This window comes from Phasianus colchicus, chromosome 2 (assembly GCF_987193195.1).
Source record: "Phasianus colchicus chromosome 2, bPhaCol1.hap1.1, whole genome shotgun sequence".
NCBI lineage: Eukaryota > Metazoa > Chordata > Aves > Galliformes > Phasianidae > Phasianus > Phasianus colchicus.
Genome location: NC_143437.1, coordinates 22,740,724 through 22,759,187, shown reverse-complemented (window position 1 = coordinate 22,759,187; position 18,464 = coordinate 22,740,724). Strand labels below are relative to the sequence as shown.

Here is an 18,464-nt window from a genome sequence, read left to right as displayed (position 1 = left end):
TCTGTGATTCATTCATGGCCTTCCCTGAAAGTTGTCTTGGCAGCAACACCAACAAAGCAAATGCACTGCTTTTATTTAAATAATTTATATGCTTTGACGAGGTATCTCTTTCGAATTTGTTGACAACCTGATTGTATCGCCCGCATCTTTGACTTTCATTAATCCCTCCCTTCCTGAAAGCTACACCTTGTTTAAATCATGCTGCAAGCTGTTGGACAGCAAGGTCTCCTCTCAGCGAGAGCATCTAGCCTGCCTTTGGGCCTGTCAGAGAAGCATAAGATCCTTTGAAATCCTTACAGTGTCTGTGATATAAGTGCAACCTTGTTTTATTTTTTGAATCAAACTATTCTTCATTGTGCAGTTGGTGCCAAGGTAAGTAAGAAGAAAAGATGAATTTACTGATACTACTTTGTAATTTGAAGGATCATGAATGTGTCCCAGAGATTTGACAATAAAGCAGTCTCTCACTATTAATATGGAAGAGGGGTTCCTTGCTGTTTTTTGAGGGAGTTGCCTTGCTGATAGATATCCCTTGCAATACTGAGTTGAATATTAGAGTAGCACAGATTTCATAATGAATAGAAGTTAATATTTGATTGTGTTGCAATAGGATGCTCATTCTTGCAGGCTTGCTTATGGAGTGAGTTGGTGATACTTTATAAGGTAACGGTTAAAAAATGATTTTCTGTTCTTTTGCTTTACATTTAGATACATCACTTTGAGATCACAGAATGAGAACGGCATGAAATGTTATGGCGAAGACAGCACGGCAAGATACAACAGTCTCACAAGTAATCAAAAATCAGGTACTATTGGAACATCATGTGTCCACTTTCTATGAGGCTGGGTTGTTTAATGAGGCTCAGTGTGTACTTTTTGTCCGTTTCCCAAAATTGGTGGTTCTGAGTGTCTGTAGTCTTATTGGTGGACTTCTCAGATAAGGTTAGCTGTATGTTGACTGTATTCTCTAAGACATTACATTGGAGTACATTTTATGTGCCCCAGTATGTATGGCACAGGAGATTCCCATGCATCCATATGTTTCCTAAAGGCCTAAATTGCCCACTTTGTCTTGTATAAACAAAATGGGCATTACCATAATTAAAAGAAGCTGTGGTGCTCAGTTCCACGTACCCATTCAGTTTTTTTTTGTCATCCCACAGCTAGGTACCAACATGGTGAGTTTAGAAGGATTGATTTTTCAGAGGGTCCACTGGCAAGATTTTGGAAACCTTGGCCTCCGTTGAGGGAGGCACTGGCTCAAAATAGCTGCAACTTCCCTATGGAAAGCTTATCCATATGCTATTTCACAAATGCTACTTCTACCTGCTTTTTTTTTAATGTTATTTTTTTTTTCTAGTTGTTTATCTGTCTCAGGATGTTTCCTTCTTGCCTGTTTTTGCAAATCTCAGCCCGTGTTCTCTGACTGTTTCACAACGTTCACAGTTACAGAAAAAGTCAATCACCTTACAAGCTTCAGAGTAGAAGTACTGTAGAGGTCACGAAGAAACAGGTGAAGTGTAGCATAAGGGTTCTCACCTTATGCTAAAATAGTGTCTTAGCTGCTGTGGCCACAGTGATAGCTGATGGATTTATGTTTGAGTGGGAAGGCATGAAATGTCCCCCTTCTCTCCCAGCTCAGCACTAGTGAGCAGAGATTTTAATGTGTGGGCAAAGTCTAACCTGTCTATCCTTACGATCTTCATGCTGGGGACTTGCTGAGGAAAAATAAGTTACACAATTCAGTAATACCAGCAAACTAAAATATGAACTTGAGGGCAGTAGGGATAAGAGGACACACTGATATTCCAGGAAGCACATGGAAGTACTGCCCTTGATACAGCAGTAGAAGCTGTTACAATTTCTTTCATATAAGCAGTCAGTAAACCTGGATTGGGTAAAGACATTTCAAATGAAGTTTCATAGACAGCTTTTGCCTTGATCAAATATGCAGTAATGTATTGGTGAATATTAAAAATCTGTTTTTGTCAGTGCTGATCAACCCCTGTAATAAATCCTGTCTTCTGCAAGCTTCTTGGTCACTTAGTCTTGGGATATGCAATTCCAGTGCCTTTCTGGCCCTAATCAAGGTTTTTGTTTTGATTTTTCATCAGTATTGTGAGACGATCACACCATTTTATATCTGTCATTTTTATGAAATAACATGCTACCTGCTTCAGTCACGGTTCTGAGAACACTTCAAAGTAGCTCAAAACTGTAGCGCTGTTCAACTGACAACATAGATGATCTGGGTTGCTGAAGCAGCTTTCTTCATTTCTCTGGGACTCGTGGAACTTTATCTCCCTTAAACTAAATTGAGTTACTGGCTTTATTTAGAAATCAGCCTCTTCTTCAGCTTCTTCTTCTTGAATAACAAGAATGCTGTTAGTTTTAGGAGAAAAGTTTTCATTAAATTACCAGTGCCTCAGAATGCATTTTCTGCTTATAACTTAGATCAAAAGGAGAGGAAAATGTTATTGCTTGTTTGTCTTCCTCTCTCCTCCCCCTTTTCTAGAAACTTTCCTGAGATGATCAACTGTTGTTTTTTCTGTTGTTTTTTTGTTGTTGTATTTTTAAACTTTATTGAAATGGAGAAATTTCTCGGTTCCCCTCCCAGTGTCGTTGTTGCTTTCCCCTCCCCCATGTCCAATGTGTTCTTTATTAAACTGAATTAGGACATTCTAGTTTTTCTTAAGAGTGGAAATGGGAACAGCTCAAATGAGCAGCCACATGAGACTTACCAGCCTTTCCAACTGCACTGCACTGCAGTAAGAGCTCATCTGCAAAGGGAATGATATTTTTTGAAGGATTTGTGCAACTATTGAAGAATTACTGTCATTAAAATTAAAAAGCAGCTAATCTCCCCTTCCATTTTAAGAACATATGGCTTTCCTATATGCTTTCCATAAACTCAGTATACTAAATTTTTTTTCCTTTTCACTTTTGCAATTATTTTATTCCTGTTCCTTCTACACTAGAATACTCTTGTGGTAGTCTTTTCGCATAACAGCTCCAACCTTTGTGTTTATGTGCAGATATGAGTATGGATTTGCGACCTCTGACATTCAAAGAAAGTCAGAATTCAAGCGTAGTGCAAAACATACAAGTGGTTTTATCCAGGACTGGGATGACAAGGTTTTCAGCCCTGAGTATTTGTCCTTGAGATAGCTATATAAATTATAGTTGGTCCTTGAAATTCATATTGTTATTTTGCTATTTATTCAAGCCATGACTCTGTATCTTTTTACCCTTATTTTCAGTCCATGCCTCTATTGTTACATATGATCCATCTTCAGAATTTCTATAGGAAAACGGGTAGTTCTTTGAATTGTCATCTTTCCTCTTTTTGTTTTCTTTCTGCTAATTCCTCTGGCCATCTTGTTTGGCATTAGAAATTATTCATTCTGTTTTAGTACTGTGCTGCTTTTCTCCCATGCTTATTTTCTCGCCAAAGAAACAAAAAGAAATGGAGCTTGGGTTTGAACTGTGGCTAACCAAGGAGCTGTGGAGGAAAACCTGGTATCTCATTAGGGGCTCTGAAGCACAGGGGTCTCTGAAACCTACTGCTCTTCCTCCCCCATTGCTGTGCTTTGCCATCCACCATTTGCTACAGTTAACACATCTGAGGAGGTAGGGATAGTGTCAGCTCTGCTCCTGGAGGCTGGCTTTGAATAATGTAGGTATGTCCTTTCTCATATAGCTCTCTCCTGGGTTTTAAACCTACTCTCTTTGGTGGGTTCTTAATACTGGTTGTATGTCAGCAGTGCTCAGCTGAAAATCATGCCTGTATGGGCTGTCACTTACTTAAGGGCTGGACTGCAGGTAGCCCAGGTAGCCGGGGCTCCTGGTGCTTCATGGCAGCAGGAGAGAGTGTATCAGGGAAGGAACTGCTGTATATTTGTGTGTCTGTCCTAAAGGAAATCGGAGACGGATATGATGAGAGTGATGACTGGCTAAACGTAGGCATAGCATAGCAGACGATCTTGCATTTCTGAATTACAAAGTAAGCCAGTAAAAACATTCCAAAAAAAAAAGGCTAAGAATAAGATAAATCCTGTTTTGTTTATATGGAAACTAAGTGGTAGAAAAAAGTTGAAAAGAAGAAAGGAGGAAAACAGAGAACTCCTGTTTTTGGATTTTGACATATGCATGATTAAAAATGAAGCTTGTAATCTAATAGTGAAAATACAGATGTGAGAAAGCCATGTCTCAGCCTGTCCGACTAAAGGGCAGTAAGGCATGATTAAAACATGTCTCCAGTGTGGAGAGAACTCGAAGTTGTGACGCATTTTTGTAAGCAGGCGTGCCTTGAGTTATTAGTCAAAAAAAAAAAAAAAGAAAAAAGAAAAAAAGAAAAAGAGAGAGAAAAACAACCGCACAACAAAACAAAGCTGTTTAGATTGCTGAAAGTGGTGGTTAAACTTATTTCAGCTGAAGTGCTATAATCCCTGGCTGCATTGTGCCCCAGCAAATTAACATCTCCTAATGCTACTGCATGTGAGTAGCTCTAAGTGCTCTGTCCTGCAGAAGTCAGTTGAATGTGGAGGAGTTGTAGGTTTTTTGGTTTTGCTTCTGCCTTCTTCTCTTTGCTTTCAGACTAAATAGTAGTTCATCTATTAAAAGCATGTAGTTTTTATTATTAATTAATTAATTAATTAATTTTGAAATAAATTGGACAAAATATAGGATCCAATTCCATTTTGATTTGCAGCCATGCAGTATGCTGCAGTGGCTTAGATCAGCATCATAATATTTTGATGGTCTATTAATGCATTTAATTCCTTTAATATGTGCTATCCTATTGTCTTTTATCTATGGTCATCTCTCTCCATTAATGTAGTTCTGGAATTGGAATTGGCTGACGTTCAGTCCTGCTTTTGCATCCTGCACCTGGCACAACTTGTGACCACTGACTTATTTGGTGTGGTTGTCTCACTGAAGTTCATGTGGATTCAGGGAGTTCGAAAGTATGATGGATTGGATCTGTTCTTTATTGAAGTTGAAATGTTGTGCAGATTTCTGTTTTTGTGTTGTGTTACAAAGCTCTTTTTTCTTTCTTTCTTTTTTTTTTTTTTTGTAAAGTAAGTTATAATTATTGTCTCCTTGATATTTTGCTGTCTGCCTTCTGTAAGATTTTCTACCTATTCAGTGATATAACTTATGAAGGATGTAAAATCAGATAATCTTTATTGAAGACTGATAACATCAGAACATTCTTCCATTTTATGTACACCAGAATTAAGTTATGGTGTGCTTCTAGGAGCAACTGTTACTTGTATTGCCTTAGTGTTTGAAGAGGAAGATGGTTGAAATGTGTAAAGACATTTCAGCAAGCTTGACATGTTTGTGGCTTTCAGTCTGGAGAATGAAGCTGTGCGACTTGTAGGGACCATGCTGAAAGTAGAAGAGTTGAAGTGAAACCTTGTCTCTGCTGAAATCAATTGAACTCCCATTAGTTTGGGTCCAGATATCATCCATAATATTAAATAGGGTATTTCTCTTCCTAGGCAGTCTACAGAAATGTTTTTGTCCTTTCACAGTTGTTTCTCTGTTTCTTTGTAATGATTGCGTAATTGGGATATATCTGCAATGTCAGAAATGTAATAGGTTAAGTAGTGTAAGTGGCTGTTGGAAAGAAAAGAAACATACAGCTGCAGAACCATTGTTGCTTTAAAGCTGCTGCTTTCAGAAGTTGTTTGATTTAACCATTTAGTAGTAATAGTTGTAACAAATTGCAATTAGAAGTGTTTAAGCATGAGTGCTTAAAAGGAGGAAAAACAACCTTTTCTTCCTGTCATTGAAAGAAGTAGAAATACATTGCCAATGGCTTCTCAGTTCACAAGAAACTAACTTTTGTGCCTTTTAGGCCTTAATTATATTTTGTGCAGCACTGAGATTTTCTTTGTTAGGTTTTAATCAACAAGCAATGTATTCTGTTGGCATTTTTTTAAATTTGATTGCAGATGCTATTGTATATAACATCATGACCTTGAATTTAAGCCTGTTCAAGTACTAAAAAAAATATCTGTTATCTCAGTGACCATGAAATAGTTGAGTTGAAATTCTTTGGTAGTATGACAAAAACTGCCACCAAGTCTTCAGCCCTGGGTATGGGAAGAGCAGAGTTAAGGCTGCTCAGGGAACTAGTTTGCAAGATCCCCTGTGAAACTGTTATTGAAGGCATTGGGATCCATCAGTAGTGGTCACTTTGCAAGCACTACTGCTTAACAACAGAGGAGAAAACAATTACAAAGTGTCAGAAGTCATGCAGACAGGATAGTAGGTTGGCTTGGCCGACCAAAAATCTCCTTGAGCTTGGGGAGGAAGAGAAAGTATACGGCCACTGGAAATGAGGTCGGGCAAAGTGGGAGTGCTACAGAGATGCTTTTCATCATTGTAGGGAGAAAGTTTGTGCAGCCAAAGCACAGTTAGAGTTGAAGGTGGCCGGTACTGCAGGGAACAAGAAAAATGGCTTTTTAAAATAAGTTAACAGCCAAAAATCCTATTTAATGAACATAATCTCCATTTATGACAAGCATACCCACCTTGTTAACTAAGGGAAGCCAGTTGATGTAATGTTTTTGAATTTCAGCAAAGCTTTTGATACTGTTTCCTTCTGGACAAAATGTCCAGCTACAGCTAGACAAATACATAATGCGATGGGTGAGCAACTGGCTGACCTGTTGGCCACAAGAGGTTACAGTAGCTGGTGTTCTGTCAGGTTGGTGGCCTGTCATTAATGGAGTTCCTCAGGGCTCCATTTTGGGGCCACTTCTCTTCAATGTTTCCTTCAATGACTTGAATGCAGGAGTTGAATGCTAAGTACGTTTGCAGATGACACTAAATTGGGAGAGGCTGCTGACTCCCTCAAGGGCAGAGAGGCCTTGCAGAGAGACCTTAACAAATTGGAGGGCTGGGCAATCACTAACCACATGAAGGTTAGCAGGAACAGTGCTGGATTCTGCACCAGGGATGGAGCAGCCGTGTGTATATGAACAGAGGAAATGAGAGGCTGGAGAGCAGTGCAGCACAGAGTGATCTGGGGGTTCTGGTTAACAGCAAGTTGAATGCAAGCCAGCAGTCCAAAGGGCCAACTGTGCCCTGGGGTGCCCCAGGCCGGGCACTGCCACCATGTGAGGGGAGGAGTTGTTCTGCTGTGCAGCCTCATCTCCAGGACTGGCTGCATTTTGGTTATTACAGTGTAAGAAGGGCATAAAGCTATTAGAGAATGCCCAAAGGAGAAGGCTGTGAAGATGGTGGTGAATCCAGAGGGCAAGGAGTGTGAAGAGAGGTTGACATCCCTGGGTTTGCTCAGTGCAGAGCAGACGAGCTGAGGAGAGGCCTCATAATGACCTACAGCTCCTCATAGGGAGCGGAGAGCAGCACTGAGCTCTGTTCTGTGTGACAGCGATAGGGCCTGAGGGCATAGCATGGAGCTGTGTGAGGGGAGGGGCAGCTGGGGGTTAGGGACAGGGTCTGCACCAGGGGGTGGTGGGCATGGAACGGGCTGCACAGGGCAGTGAGCACGGCCCTGAGCTGCCAGAGTTCAAAGAGTGTTTGGACAGTGCTCTCAGACGTAGGGTTGATTTCTGGGTGCTCCTGTGTGGAGTCAGGAGTTAGACATGGTGATCCTTGTTGCTACCTTCCTGCTCAGGATATTTTATGACTCCACAAAATCACGTCATTTTCTGCCTTTGGAGTAAGCGCTTCTATTGTCCTACTCCTGAAAGTCTTTTTTCTAGTCTTTTAATTGACTCCTGGAGATGTCTGTTCAATTCACTGGTTTGTGTCAGTATTAGTTCTTGTCATTTGGCTAATGCTTCTCATTTCAAACAAACTTTAAAAAGCAGAGGCAAAACCAAAAAAAAGTCATCTATTGTAAATTCTGATGTTATCAATAAGTGAAAATAGGACATACGTCCTCTGGAAAAGGTAGGTAGACTGATCCGTTCGTGCCCTGTTCTCATGGAAAGATGTTCAGAGTCTCAGCTGAGCTTTCTGAACTTCGCAGGCATGAAAGGAGATGCATATTCCTTTGTAGCATACCCCTCTTCCTGCATAAGTTGATGGCCTTTGAGTGTGAAATACCACACAGTGTTTATTTTTATGTCCTTTGAATGCTTTTGCAGGCTTTGTTTAATTTCTCCTCCTAACTTTTAATAGGAATTCTTTGAAGTTGAGTTGTGGCTAAAAAATCTTTGGCAACCTGACCATTGACTCCCTTGGAAGGGAGTGTGTTCAGAGAAAATAGGAAGCAATGTGTATTTCTGAAAGGGGAAATAAACTTGCAGTTATTCTCTGCCATCATTCGTCATGTGAAAAAGTTACATGCTAGTGATTACTTACACAAAAACTATGTACACACTGAAAGCTTTCTTCATTGGGAGCTATGGTTTTCTCTCTTACATTATGCTAGAACAGTAGTAGGGTTTTTTTGTGCCCGTAGCTAAATATTAGCCTTATTTACTGTTGCTAGCACAGAACTCGTTAATATACATCTGTCAATTGTTAAATTTTTCTTTATCAGTGACCTCACATTTATTCATTCAGGTCAAGGATTCTCCTGAGTTTAAAAAGGTAAAGACATGAGTACAAAGGAGCCCGTGATGGAAAGTATTACATTTAGAAAGCCAGATGTGACAGGGACAGGGTTAAAGTTGTTGCCTAATATTTTCTTTTGCTCTTGTGAAAGTTCAGAAGAATATTTTGCATTGAAACATACTTGTATGTGCATAGGCATACTGTGCCTCTGTGCATGTGTGCGTAACGTTAGACAGTGTGATCACTTCCTATTGTAAAACAGAGAAACAACCTTGTAATATACTTCTATTTTGTTGTTGTTGTTGTTTTGTTCATTGAAAACAGTACAGGCATCTTCAAAATGTTGCTTTGAATTGTGGCTTACATGGTAAGAATGATAAATGGTTGCAGTTACTGTAAATTAGTCTATTAAAGCATTGCAAACTGAAGAAGCGTGAGAAAGGACAGCAGAAGTTGGAAATCAGCATCCCTGGTGTAAGATGAGTGACTTTAACAGATTTCTGTTGCTTCTATGATTTCCAAGGACCTATTTGGTTTTAGCATTGATCAGATTCCAGATGGGAAGCCAAATAAATCTACAAGCACAGATGCATTTGAGTATCTATACGCTTGTGATTTTTTGATTGTAGTTTGGGTTTTGGGGTTGTTTTTTTGTTTTGTTTTGTTACTGCAGTGAACATTAGTCTTGCTTCTTACTCTTCAGTGACAGTGTATTTTCATACCACTGGAATATGTTGTAGGTACCCTGGAAGTTGTGAGAAGCTCTGCAGTTCTCTGTGCAAATTCTGGGCAGCAATTCACTTTTTTGTTTGTACTTTTAGGTGTTGGTCCTTTACAGGTACTGGTAATCTGAGTACTGTCAACTTTGTTCAAAGCCCTGGCTTTTGTTTTACTTGCCTTTTCAGGCCTTTATGGAGATATCTGTTATTATTTTGTGTTACAAAATGAGTGTTTTGCTTCTGACAACTAGCAGCATTAGAAAAGTTGGTTTGGCTTTATAGTAAGCTGTCTAAAGGTAGTCAAAAGAGAGCAATATGTGGCCAGCTAAAACTGCTCGATTGTTCATATACATCGAGAGAAATAAAAAGCTCAGTTTTGAAGAATGGGACTTTTTGGATCTGGCAGAATGATTTTATGTGAGAACTAGATATGAAGCAGGATAATGGGATGAGATGAAGTAACCTAACTGCACTGGAGTAGGCCAGCTACTACAATTTTGCATATGATTATGCATTTTGAATTTGGAGATTTTGGTTTCCTTTGAGGCAATAACAATAACAGAATATGTAGAAGGCCAACACTTACTCTTTCTTTCTCTTACTCTGTAGATGCCTGGCACACTGAACCTATTACTGTGTGTAAGATTTGCGCTGTGGTCCATTTTTTGAAGATGTGAAGCAACGTTGAGTCTGATTGGAATTACTGACAGACTGGAGGAAATCTTAGTCCTTCTGTTGCACACGCACATGCTGAATTATAAGTAATCCTAGCTTCTCTTCCCGCCCCTCACTCCCTCACTCAGCTATCTCAGGGTTCATAGAGATTTCAATGGTTCGCGTGCCTGTAAGATTGGAACAGAAGTGACCAAAAATGGGGGACCAGCAATTGTATAAAACTAACCATACTGCCAACAGCAATGAGAACTTATACTATCAACACCAAATGAACTCCCTTCCATCTCTAAATCATAGTTATGGGACATCTGTTATAGATGCTCCCCAGGCGTCCCCTCTTTCCCCCCACTTTCCCCAAGATTCAAGAGACAGTATAGCTTTGCCTGTAGGTTCAAAAAGTCTTGGGTCAATGGATACACTTAGACAAACATGGACGCATTCTGGCTCAGGAAACCACGTCCCAGTGCGGAACAATTTGAGTAATCAAAGCGCAATGTGGAGCCCCCTTGGGCAGGGGGAATCTCATGATGGATACCAATATTCTTATTCTCAACCCAGCGAAAATCGATCACAAAAAATAACCAGTGGGGTCCTGCATAAGTTGGACTCTTTTACACAAGTATTCGCTAACCAAAATCTGAGAATTCAAGTCAACAACATGGCTCAGGTTTTACACACTGAGACTTCCATGGCGGATAATTCTGGTGACAGTGCGCTCAGGCAGCTGCTGTCCCAGAAGCCAGCAGTTGAGCAACAGCCTGTAACTTCCAGCATACAAAGATATCAACCAGTGCCACAGCAGACACAGAATTTTGCAAGCACACAGCAAAAGCAACAAATGCAAGTCATGCAGCACCAACAGTTGTACTACGACTACCAGCAGCATTTGTCACAAATGCAGATTCATTCTGCGTTTCAGCAGGGACAGACGCACGTTCAACAAATGCAGTCCCAGCAGCTCTTACCGCAACAGATGCAGCACTTGCAGCAGACTCAGTACTATGCTCAGCCACAGCAGGGACATCAGCGACTCTCAATACATGAGATCCAACAGCAGCAGCAACAGCCAACTCGGCAGCAGCAGCAGAGGCAGTGTCCGATGCAAATAGCTCAGTATTACCAAACACAGCCTGTCATGCAGCTACAGCAACAACAGCAACAAATGCAACTGCAGCTTCCTCCGTATCACAGGGAACCCGATCCAAAGACTGTGCATGAACCCCACCAGTACCCCCAGGATCCAAGTCATCCTGTGCAGCTCATCCAGTTGGGAGCGGCGCCTCCGTATTGCTACCAGGATCCCCACGAACAGTACAGGCATTTGTACCCACAGGGTTTGCTGCAGCAGCACGACCAGCAGAAGCAATACACAAGTGAAGGCAGAGCTGCATCTCTGAACTCCCATGTCGGCCTCACTCCACCAGGGACAGCGGAGGATCCTGCGCGGTCGGAGGTCAATTCTGCGGGTAACACTGTACCTCATCGAACTCTTTTGCCACCCTCAGGAGCACATCTGAACAACAAAAGCTCTCAGCAAGACTCTCCTGGCCCTGGGTGGCCTCAGGTAGGTGATATTTTCGATCCCTGCTCAAACTTGTTTATCGGAAAAGCAGCCAGGAAATGAAATGTTATGGTGGAGCTGGGTAGTCAAGATGTGAGCAGTGGGCACTGCTGGGATGTTTTGGAGAACTGTGTTAACAGAGTTCTACATCGCTGTCTTGGCTTTGGGCCAGTGGGCAGCAGCATGAAGCTGCTGCTGTGAGGCTAGTGGTTGCCTCATGGGAGAGTTTGGGGAGCTCAGAGTCGAGATGCTCCTGCTCATTTTTCAACTCTCATATGTCTCAATGCGCATAAAAATTTAGCTCCTTGTTTCCTAACATAATACTGCTGCAGCAGAGGGAAACCTTCAAACAGGAGGTGAGTGTAAGAAAGCTTGCACTAGCCATGCTCATGGAGGCACTGATTTGCTGAATAAATGTAAAGTTCTCAGTTCAGAGGCATATTAGTAGAAGCATATGCAAAATACAAGAATAAAGCTGTGAGAACCTTTATTTATATATCAGTATTTCCTGAAAAATTATTTTTGTTTTTTTCCCCTCTTTTCCCCTTTCTTCTTATAATGGCAGGTGCAATTGTCAGATGGCAGACTGCAGCCACTGTCCCCAGAACAAAGGTATTATATTTTTTTGTGTTCTTGGTTTAAGTGTAAGAAATACAAAGGACTGCTGCAGTTTGAAGAGAGAGGAATGCACCCTATGAAGATCATAGATGTTTCTTTTCTAGAAACATCTTTATCTTAGTGTTTTGTGGCTATAAGTTTGTGTGATTTCCATTCCCCATCCCTCCATAATAAAATCAAATGCCTTGTCTTTGCCCACAAAAAGTAAACCAATCCAAACCAATAAAGGAACACCTTTATTAAAATGTGGTGCTTAACACCACATTTTTAAGAGTAGGAATGATGATGCATGTTTTGCAGTTGTACTTCAGCAGCAGAGACCTTCTGTTTATTTTTTTTTTTTTTAAGATCTCACCCTTACAGGTTTGAGGTGTCTTCCAACATTGTTATCCATCCTGTTTAGGGAAATTACATCCAAGTGTTTGGAATATGAAGGTCTGTCACAGTAGTTCTCCTGGGTTCTTGGATTTATCCATACCAAGAGTCACGTTTTGACAAGCGTGTTCTACTCAAAACTCTCTTTCTCCGTATCTTGGGAACAACTGATTTAGGTTATCACCCGTGTATTCTAGAACACTCACCAAGTGTTTACCTGTGGCTTTGTAAAGGTGTAGCAGTAAAACTTTATTGACTTCCTTGAAAAAAGAAAAGCTTCCTCTGCAAAGAAAGGAATGCCGAACTGATGTCTCTTCTTCTGTTCCATGCTAAAAAAATTTCAACTAACAATAGTGGCCTGAACAGAGAAACACTTCCCGAGAGAGCTGATGGGAAGAGCAAGCTAACGTGTTCAGTATGCTTGAAGGAGTTTAAGAGTTTGCCTGCTCTGAATGGTCACATGAGGTCTCATGGAGGAGTAAGAACATCTCCTAACTTCAAACAGGTAGCAGTTCATTTTACTTCAGTATTTGATTCTCTTCTTTCCATGTTGATGTTTGCTTGCTTTGCCACGCTTTGCTTTGCTATCATACCTGTTCTCCTCGGCACTGTTTTATGTCACACCCTGTCTATGTAGAGGCACACATAATTCTGATAATTTACAGTCTCACCTAAAAGTGAGAGATGGTGGAGGACAGAACAAAATTTGTGCCTCTTTATGTCTCTGCACATTACAAAAACACTCTACAAAATCATGGCACAAGCTTCTGAATTTTTTCCCCTCATGTTTGTTTATATTCCATCAGAAATATCAGGAACATCAAGTCTTCCTTATTTTCGTTTGGACTACTTAGATGACTAAGGGATGTTTATTGGAAACATTCCCAGGCTTTAACTGAAGGAGCAGGATTATTGAATCTTTGACAGTTTTCTTCCAAAGTGTTGTAGTTCTATAGGTATCAACAAATACCAAATGAAAAATGTGGGTTTTAATTGTTCTGAAAAAAGACAACTTGCCCCATCAGTCAGTTTTTCAGTGTCCTGATATTTTAAAAATTCTCTCTTGATGGGGGATTACTACAGAAAGCCAAAGAGCTACCAGGTTCTTCGTGAGTGATGGGGAATTCTGCCTTTATAGTGATAAAAGAAGGGCATGTGTTTATTGCCCCTTCTGCAATAATGTAAAGATGCTTAATGTGGTTATTTGTCACTGAGGCTAAATCCTACATGGGAGTCAAGTAATCCGTCAACTTCCTTCAAGGCAAATACAGAGTCCAAGAAGCAAGGCTATTTTGTGTATTGTAACCCTGGCCTCTTCTTCTCAGCCACAGTGCATACACTGCATAGTTTATCAATCCAGAAGGGGCCCTCCCTCGCTTGGGCTGAAAGCCTTTAATTGTCTGTACAGGATGAAGGAGAGAAACCACCACAGCAGCCGCTGCCTAAAGAGGTGGATAGCCTCGCGCCCATCGTCATGCCAGTGTCTGTCCCTGTAAAGCTTCTGTCACCCGAACCCAGCACTCAGCCCTCTGCCAGCACTGCCACAGTCAAAGACAAGCCTGCCAGCTCTATGTCAGATGATGAGATGCCCGTTCTCGTGAAGATGACTTTCTCTCCACCGTGCAGTCCAAAAGTGGCCAACCCCTGCTCGTCCTCTGTGAGTGCTGCGTTTCTTGCCGCTAAGTCTGCTGTGTCTGTTAAATCCCTTTGCTTATAGTGCTGCTGTGTTCTAAAATGTCCGTATTTTAGAACATTTTCTAGAATTGTAATGATGCCTAATAAACAAACAAGGCCGTGGCATTGTATCATTTCTTCCTCAGACTTTGGAAAATATTAATTTTCTCTTTACTGAGGAGTTGAGACTTCTGCTGAAAACAAGTCATTCGAAATTGGAATGTGATATTCTTTTTATCCCACTAGAACAAAGGGATTTAGTATCTTTTTACTGGTTTTGTTTTTCCTTTTCAGGCTGCTTTGTTTTTATGTTATTGCTTAAATTCAGCAGTTTCATTTCTTCCTGTTTTTTAAATCAGATGTATGTGCTTCTCATTTCAGCTGTAAATAGGAAAGCAGTGTGCAGTACTTAGTGTGCACTCTAAGCCAGTATGAAGCTTGCTGGCTGAAGTTTTACAATGAAATCATTTTTCCCTTCCTGTCTGCATGCATTAGATCTAAGGGTTAATCACTGGGAATTCTGACATAGGAAAAATAGTTATGCTTACTGCTTTCGAGTCACTTATAAAGCTGAAATTGTCAGGCAGCACAAGGAACTGATGAGCCCTTGAATGAGATGTGAGAATGCTCTTTATTGTTTTCCTGAAGAGTTCTGAAGCAAGTGGAATTGTTTATTTCCTATTCCAGCACAGGAATAGAGGCTGCTCGTTTCTTTGAATCCGTACTTGCAGACTGCATCATGATAAGGGATTACTGAGGAGTGTAAGCACTCTACAGTATTATCTCTATGATGTAGAGACGTGCTCTGGTGATTTTTTTTTTTCCTCCTCCTCATGAATCTGGTGTCACGACAAGGCAACAACGTGTACAGTCATGGGTAGCTCTTTGTAGTATTTGTGTATTTATCACCTTTTCCTGATCATTCATTCAGACATACACATTAATTTAAATACACAGAAAATCTGAAAATCTCTTTTCCATTTAGATGGAGGTTTTACACGTTGATTTCCATTCTATTGTGGAAGCCAGCATGTCACAGTACTTAGCTTGTAACTCAGCAGTGCAGCTTCGCTTTACTATTTCTAGTTTCTGGAGAGGAAAGGGACAGTCTTTTCTGAATTCATGAGCTCTGAGTGGGAGATTTCTAGAGACACCAGAGTAGGTGGCTTGGGCTTGTGTATTTCTGCAACATTTACAAAGTGACTAAGATTAAATCTACCAGTGTCTGGCTAAATGCGCATTCGTTCACTCAAAATTATGCTTGCAAGCCTTTGTCATTGCCCAAGCAAACTAAATTCAAAGAGTTTCCTTTCTAGATCCTATCTTTTATATAAGCAATAGCACTGGGAATATTCAAAGATCAAAAGATCTACAGTTGCTTTTTCTTTTATAGAGGAATTTTGCTATTGGACACTCTCATTTTTTTATACTAAGGAACAGGGGCTGTGTCATATTTATACTGTGCTTTCAGCTGTCCAATAAAGTGTTCACAAATTGATGCAATTGGTGAAAATCAAATAGCAAAAGGAAGTAAATATTCAGCAAGAGTACAGGATGGTGAGGTGATAGGTTCTGTCCAGTGAGGACTGCGTTTCTCAATGTGGGGCAGCAGAGCCCAGGTAGACACATAAAATCTTGAATAATGGGCACCAGTTCCTGGAGCTTCAGAAAAGTATTGGCATGATTCTGAGCTGAGAATCTATGAACATCCATATCTCTTTTAGTACTCAGTGTTAGTTTGTATTTGGTTTTGTTTTCTTAAGTTTGGGAGTTTTCCCCCTTGACCTCTGTTGAGCACTGAATGGTTACCATGATGATGGACTGTGTCTCTGGTTATAGGTGACTCTCACCCTCTTGCTGTTCTGAATGCTCATTATCTACAAAATTCTCTGTAAAACAGCTCTCAATTTTTTTTCCTACAAAAGGAAGAATTTTCTGAAACTTAACTTTTGGAAAGCAAAGATGTCAACAGCTGTTGGAGACGATACAGCCATGATCTAACAGAGAGGACAGGACCTCTGTAATCAAAAACATTTCCACAAGCTGGAATGCATTAACATAAGGGATAAAGGGTGACAGTGCTAATGCTCCTCTAACATGAGTTTTATTGGGTGAATGTGATTCTCAGGAACCACCCATGGTGTAAAGATATATGTTGTCTAAACATACATCATAGTAATTTACTTTTATATAGTAATAGTATTTATAAATGATGTAGACGTTCTGGAGTGATTCATCTGGAATATCTGTCAAAAATTTTCGTCTGCTTTGGAAGTTAATCCTAAGTAAGATCTACAGTCTGAACACCTGGAAATAGTGTACTTACTGCTATGTTCACCTTCCAGCTTCTTTCCATTTTTTAAAGTATACCCTGTAAACTTTTTTCACGCTCACCCTCAGAAAATCCAGGTTTGAGGATTCACAATTTCTGTACCTTTTGCTTTCTATGATTTTGGGGGTATTTAGTGTTAAATGATTTTTAACATTCAAACTCCAGAGCATTAGAACACCTTAATTTCCCAAATGGGTGTCTGCTACCCTTTTTTCCTTCCAGGAAAAGAGGAGAGAGTTAAGTTCAGGATTTGTTGCAGCTGGACTGTACTCAAACTGATGGGAATGCAGTGATAAGAGCCGAAGAATTTGAATTTATTACATTTTTTTTCTTTCCTTGCTGCTGAGTGCTGCAGTAATTTCACTGAGCTCATACGTCCTTCCTAGCCTAACAAAATAAATGCATTGGAAAACATCTTATATAAAGTGGGACTAGATAGGAAAGCAACTTCCAATAGCCTATATGTGTTCAGTGCAAACAGAAGTACCTGAGGTACTGGGATTGAGCTAAAAGATTGCAGCCCTGGGAGGGCTGTTCTTTGCACCTTCAAAAGTTATAGCAGCGGCCTCCCCAAGTCTGTGCTTGAGCTCAGCCCTGCCTTGACCCAGAGGGATCCATGTGGGAGGGGAAGGCAGTTCCTCCTGACTTTCCTCTCTCCCCTGTGGTGTCTAAGTAGTACCAGCTTCTGTACTGACCAGGGTTACTGTGGCAGCACCCAAATAACTGCCCGCTGGTAGCTGCTTTACTGTGGTTGTAATATATGCCCTATGCTGTAGGGGATTGTGTGCAATGCAAACCACATTTAAGCATAGCTAAGTATTAAAGTTCTGTATGTTTTCATTTAGGAAATTAGCAAAAAACCTCATCAAAATGCTGCAAAATTGGAAGAAAACTTCAAACCATTACCAGACAAGAAGAAGTATCGGCACAGACCTGAACCTCTCTTCATACCTCCTCCTTCCTTCAACTTCAGCACATCCCACTCTGGTGCCACGCTGTACCAGAGCCAGCTTCGCTCTCCCCGTGTCCTTGGAGACCATCTGCTGGACCGAACACACGAGCTCCCCCCTACACTCCGCCACCGATGCTTAGTCCTGTTCGGCATGGGTCTGGTCTCTTCAGTAGTGTTATCACATCATCTCATAGCACCTCGCACACTCAGCTGCCACTCACTCCACTGACACCAACTCCACGGGTGCTCCTCTGTCGGTCCAGTAAGTGTTATGTTCAGAGTGTGGCACTTACGTGGTGAATTCTTCTGTGCTCTTTTCTAGTGTTATCTCATAGATGGTTTTACATGTACACATGTGCATGGCTCGTTATGTTGCAGTGCCTTAAAAATCCATCTTAGTTTGTTGGTTTTGCATTGGATTTTGTAGAGTTGGCACTGAAGGCATAAAATGAGTGGAGAAGCCTAACCAGTGAATAAAGCTGTGATTTTTCAATGGGGTCTGCCTCTGTAAGGACTGCATACATAGGGTCTTCTGAAGTGGAAGGAAAAGGTTTGCTTTGAGACATAAGATTAATTTTCTGATTTTGTTCAATGCTTCACAAGAAAGGGTGCCTAATCATACTTGATCATGGTAGCAGAAACCCGTGCAAGTTAGGATGCTTCTAACCTATAGCAATTTAGACTATTTCTATATCTAAATATTGAGAAAGGGTCATTTTTCCATAATAGAATGGAAGAATTTTCCCAGTAGAAAGAAGGTGCTAGCTGCACTCTGAGTCACTTCAGACATGGTCACCAAATGCTTGCATATTTTTATCTTAACAATGCCTTAGAGCTCCCATTGCTCTCAATTGCTCTCAAATATGAAAACTTAAGAAGCAAGTTAAAAGTCTTACTCACCAAACCACTACCTCTGTCTTGTAATCCAGAAAAAGTGAAGCTCGTATCATTTTTCCTACTCTCCTCTTGGAAGCTGGCAAATTGATATCTGTCCTGTCATCAGAACCACTGACTTTA

The 18,464-nt window shown here is 40.7% G+C and overlaps 1 protein-coding gene across 1 annotated transcript in view; it reads left to right on the top strand.

Annotated features, from left to right (window-relative positions):
- Window positions 1-18,464, top strand: part of TRERF1 (transcriptional regulating factor 1) — a 104,253-nt gene that overhangs the window by 69,651 nt on the left and 16,138 nt on the right. The window contains 7 exon segments of the mRNA XM_031595155.2: window positions 709-806; window positions 9,870-11,499; window positions 12,062-12,108; window positions 12,844-12,994; window positions 13,898-14,146; window positions 17,341-17,554; window positions 17,557-17,709. Of these exon segments, the coding sequence (XP_031451015.2) occupies window positions 10,132-11,499; window positions 12,062-12,108; window positions 12,844-12,994; window positions 13,898-14,146; window positions 17,341-17,554; window positions 17,557-17,709 (2,182 nt within the window). The 5' untranslated portion in view covers window positions 709-806; window positions 9,870-10,131.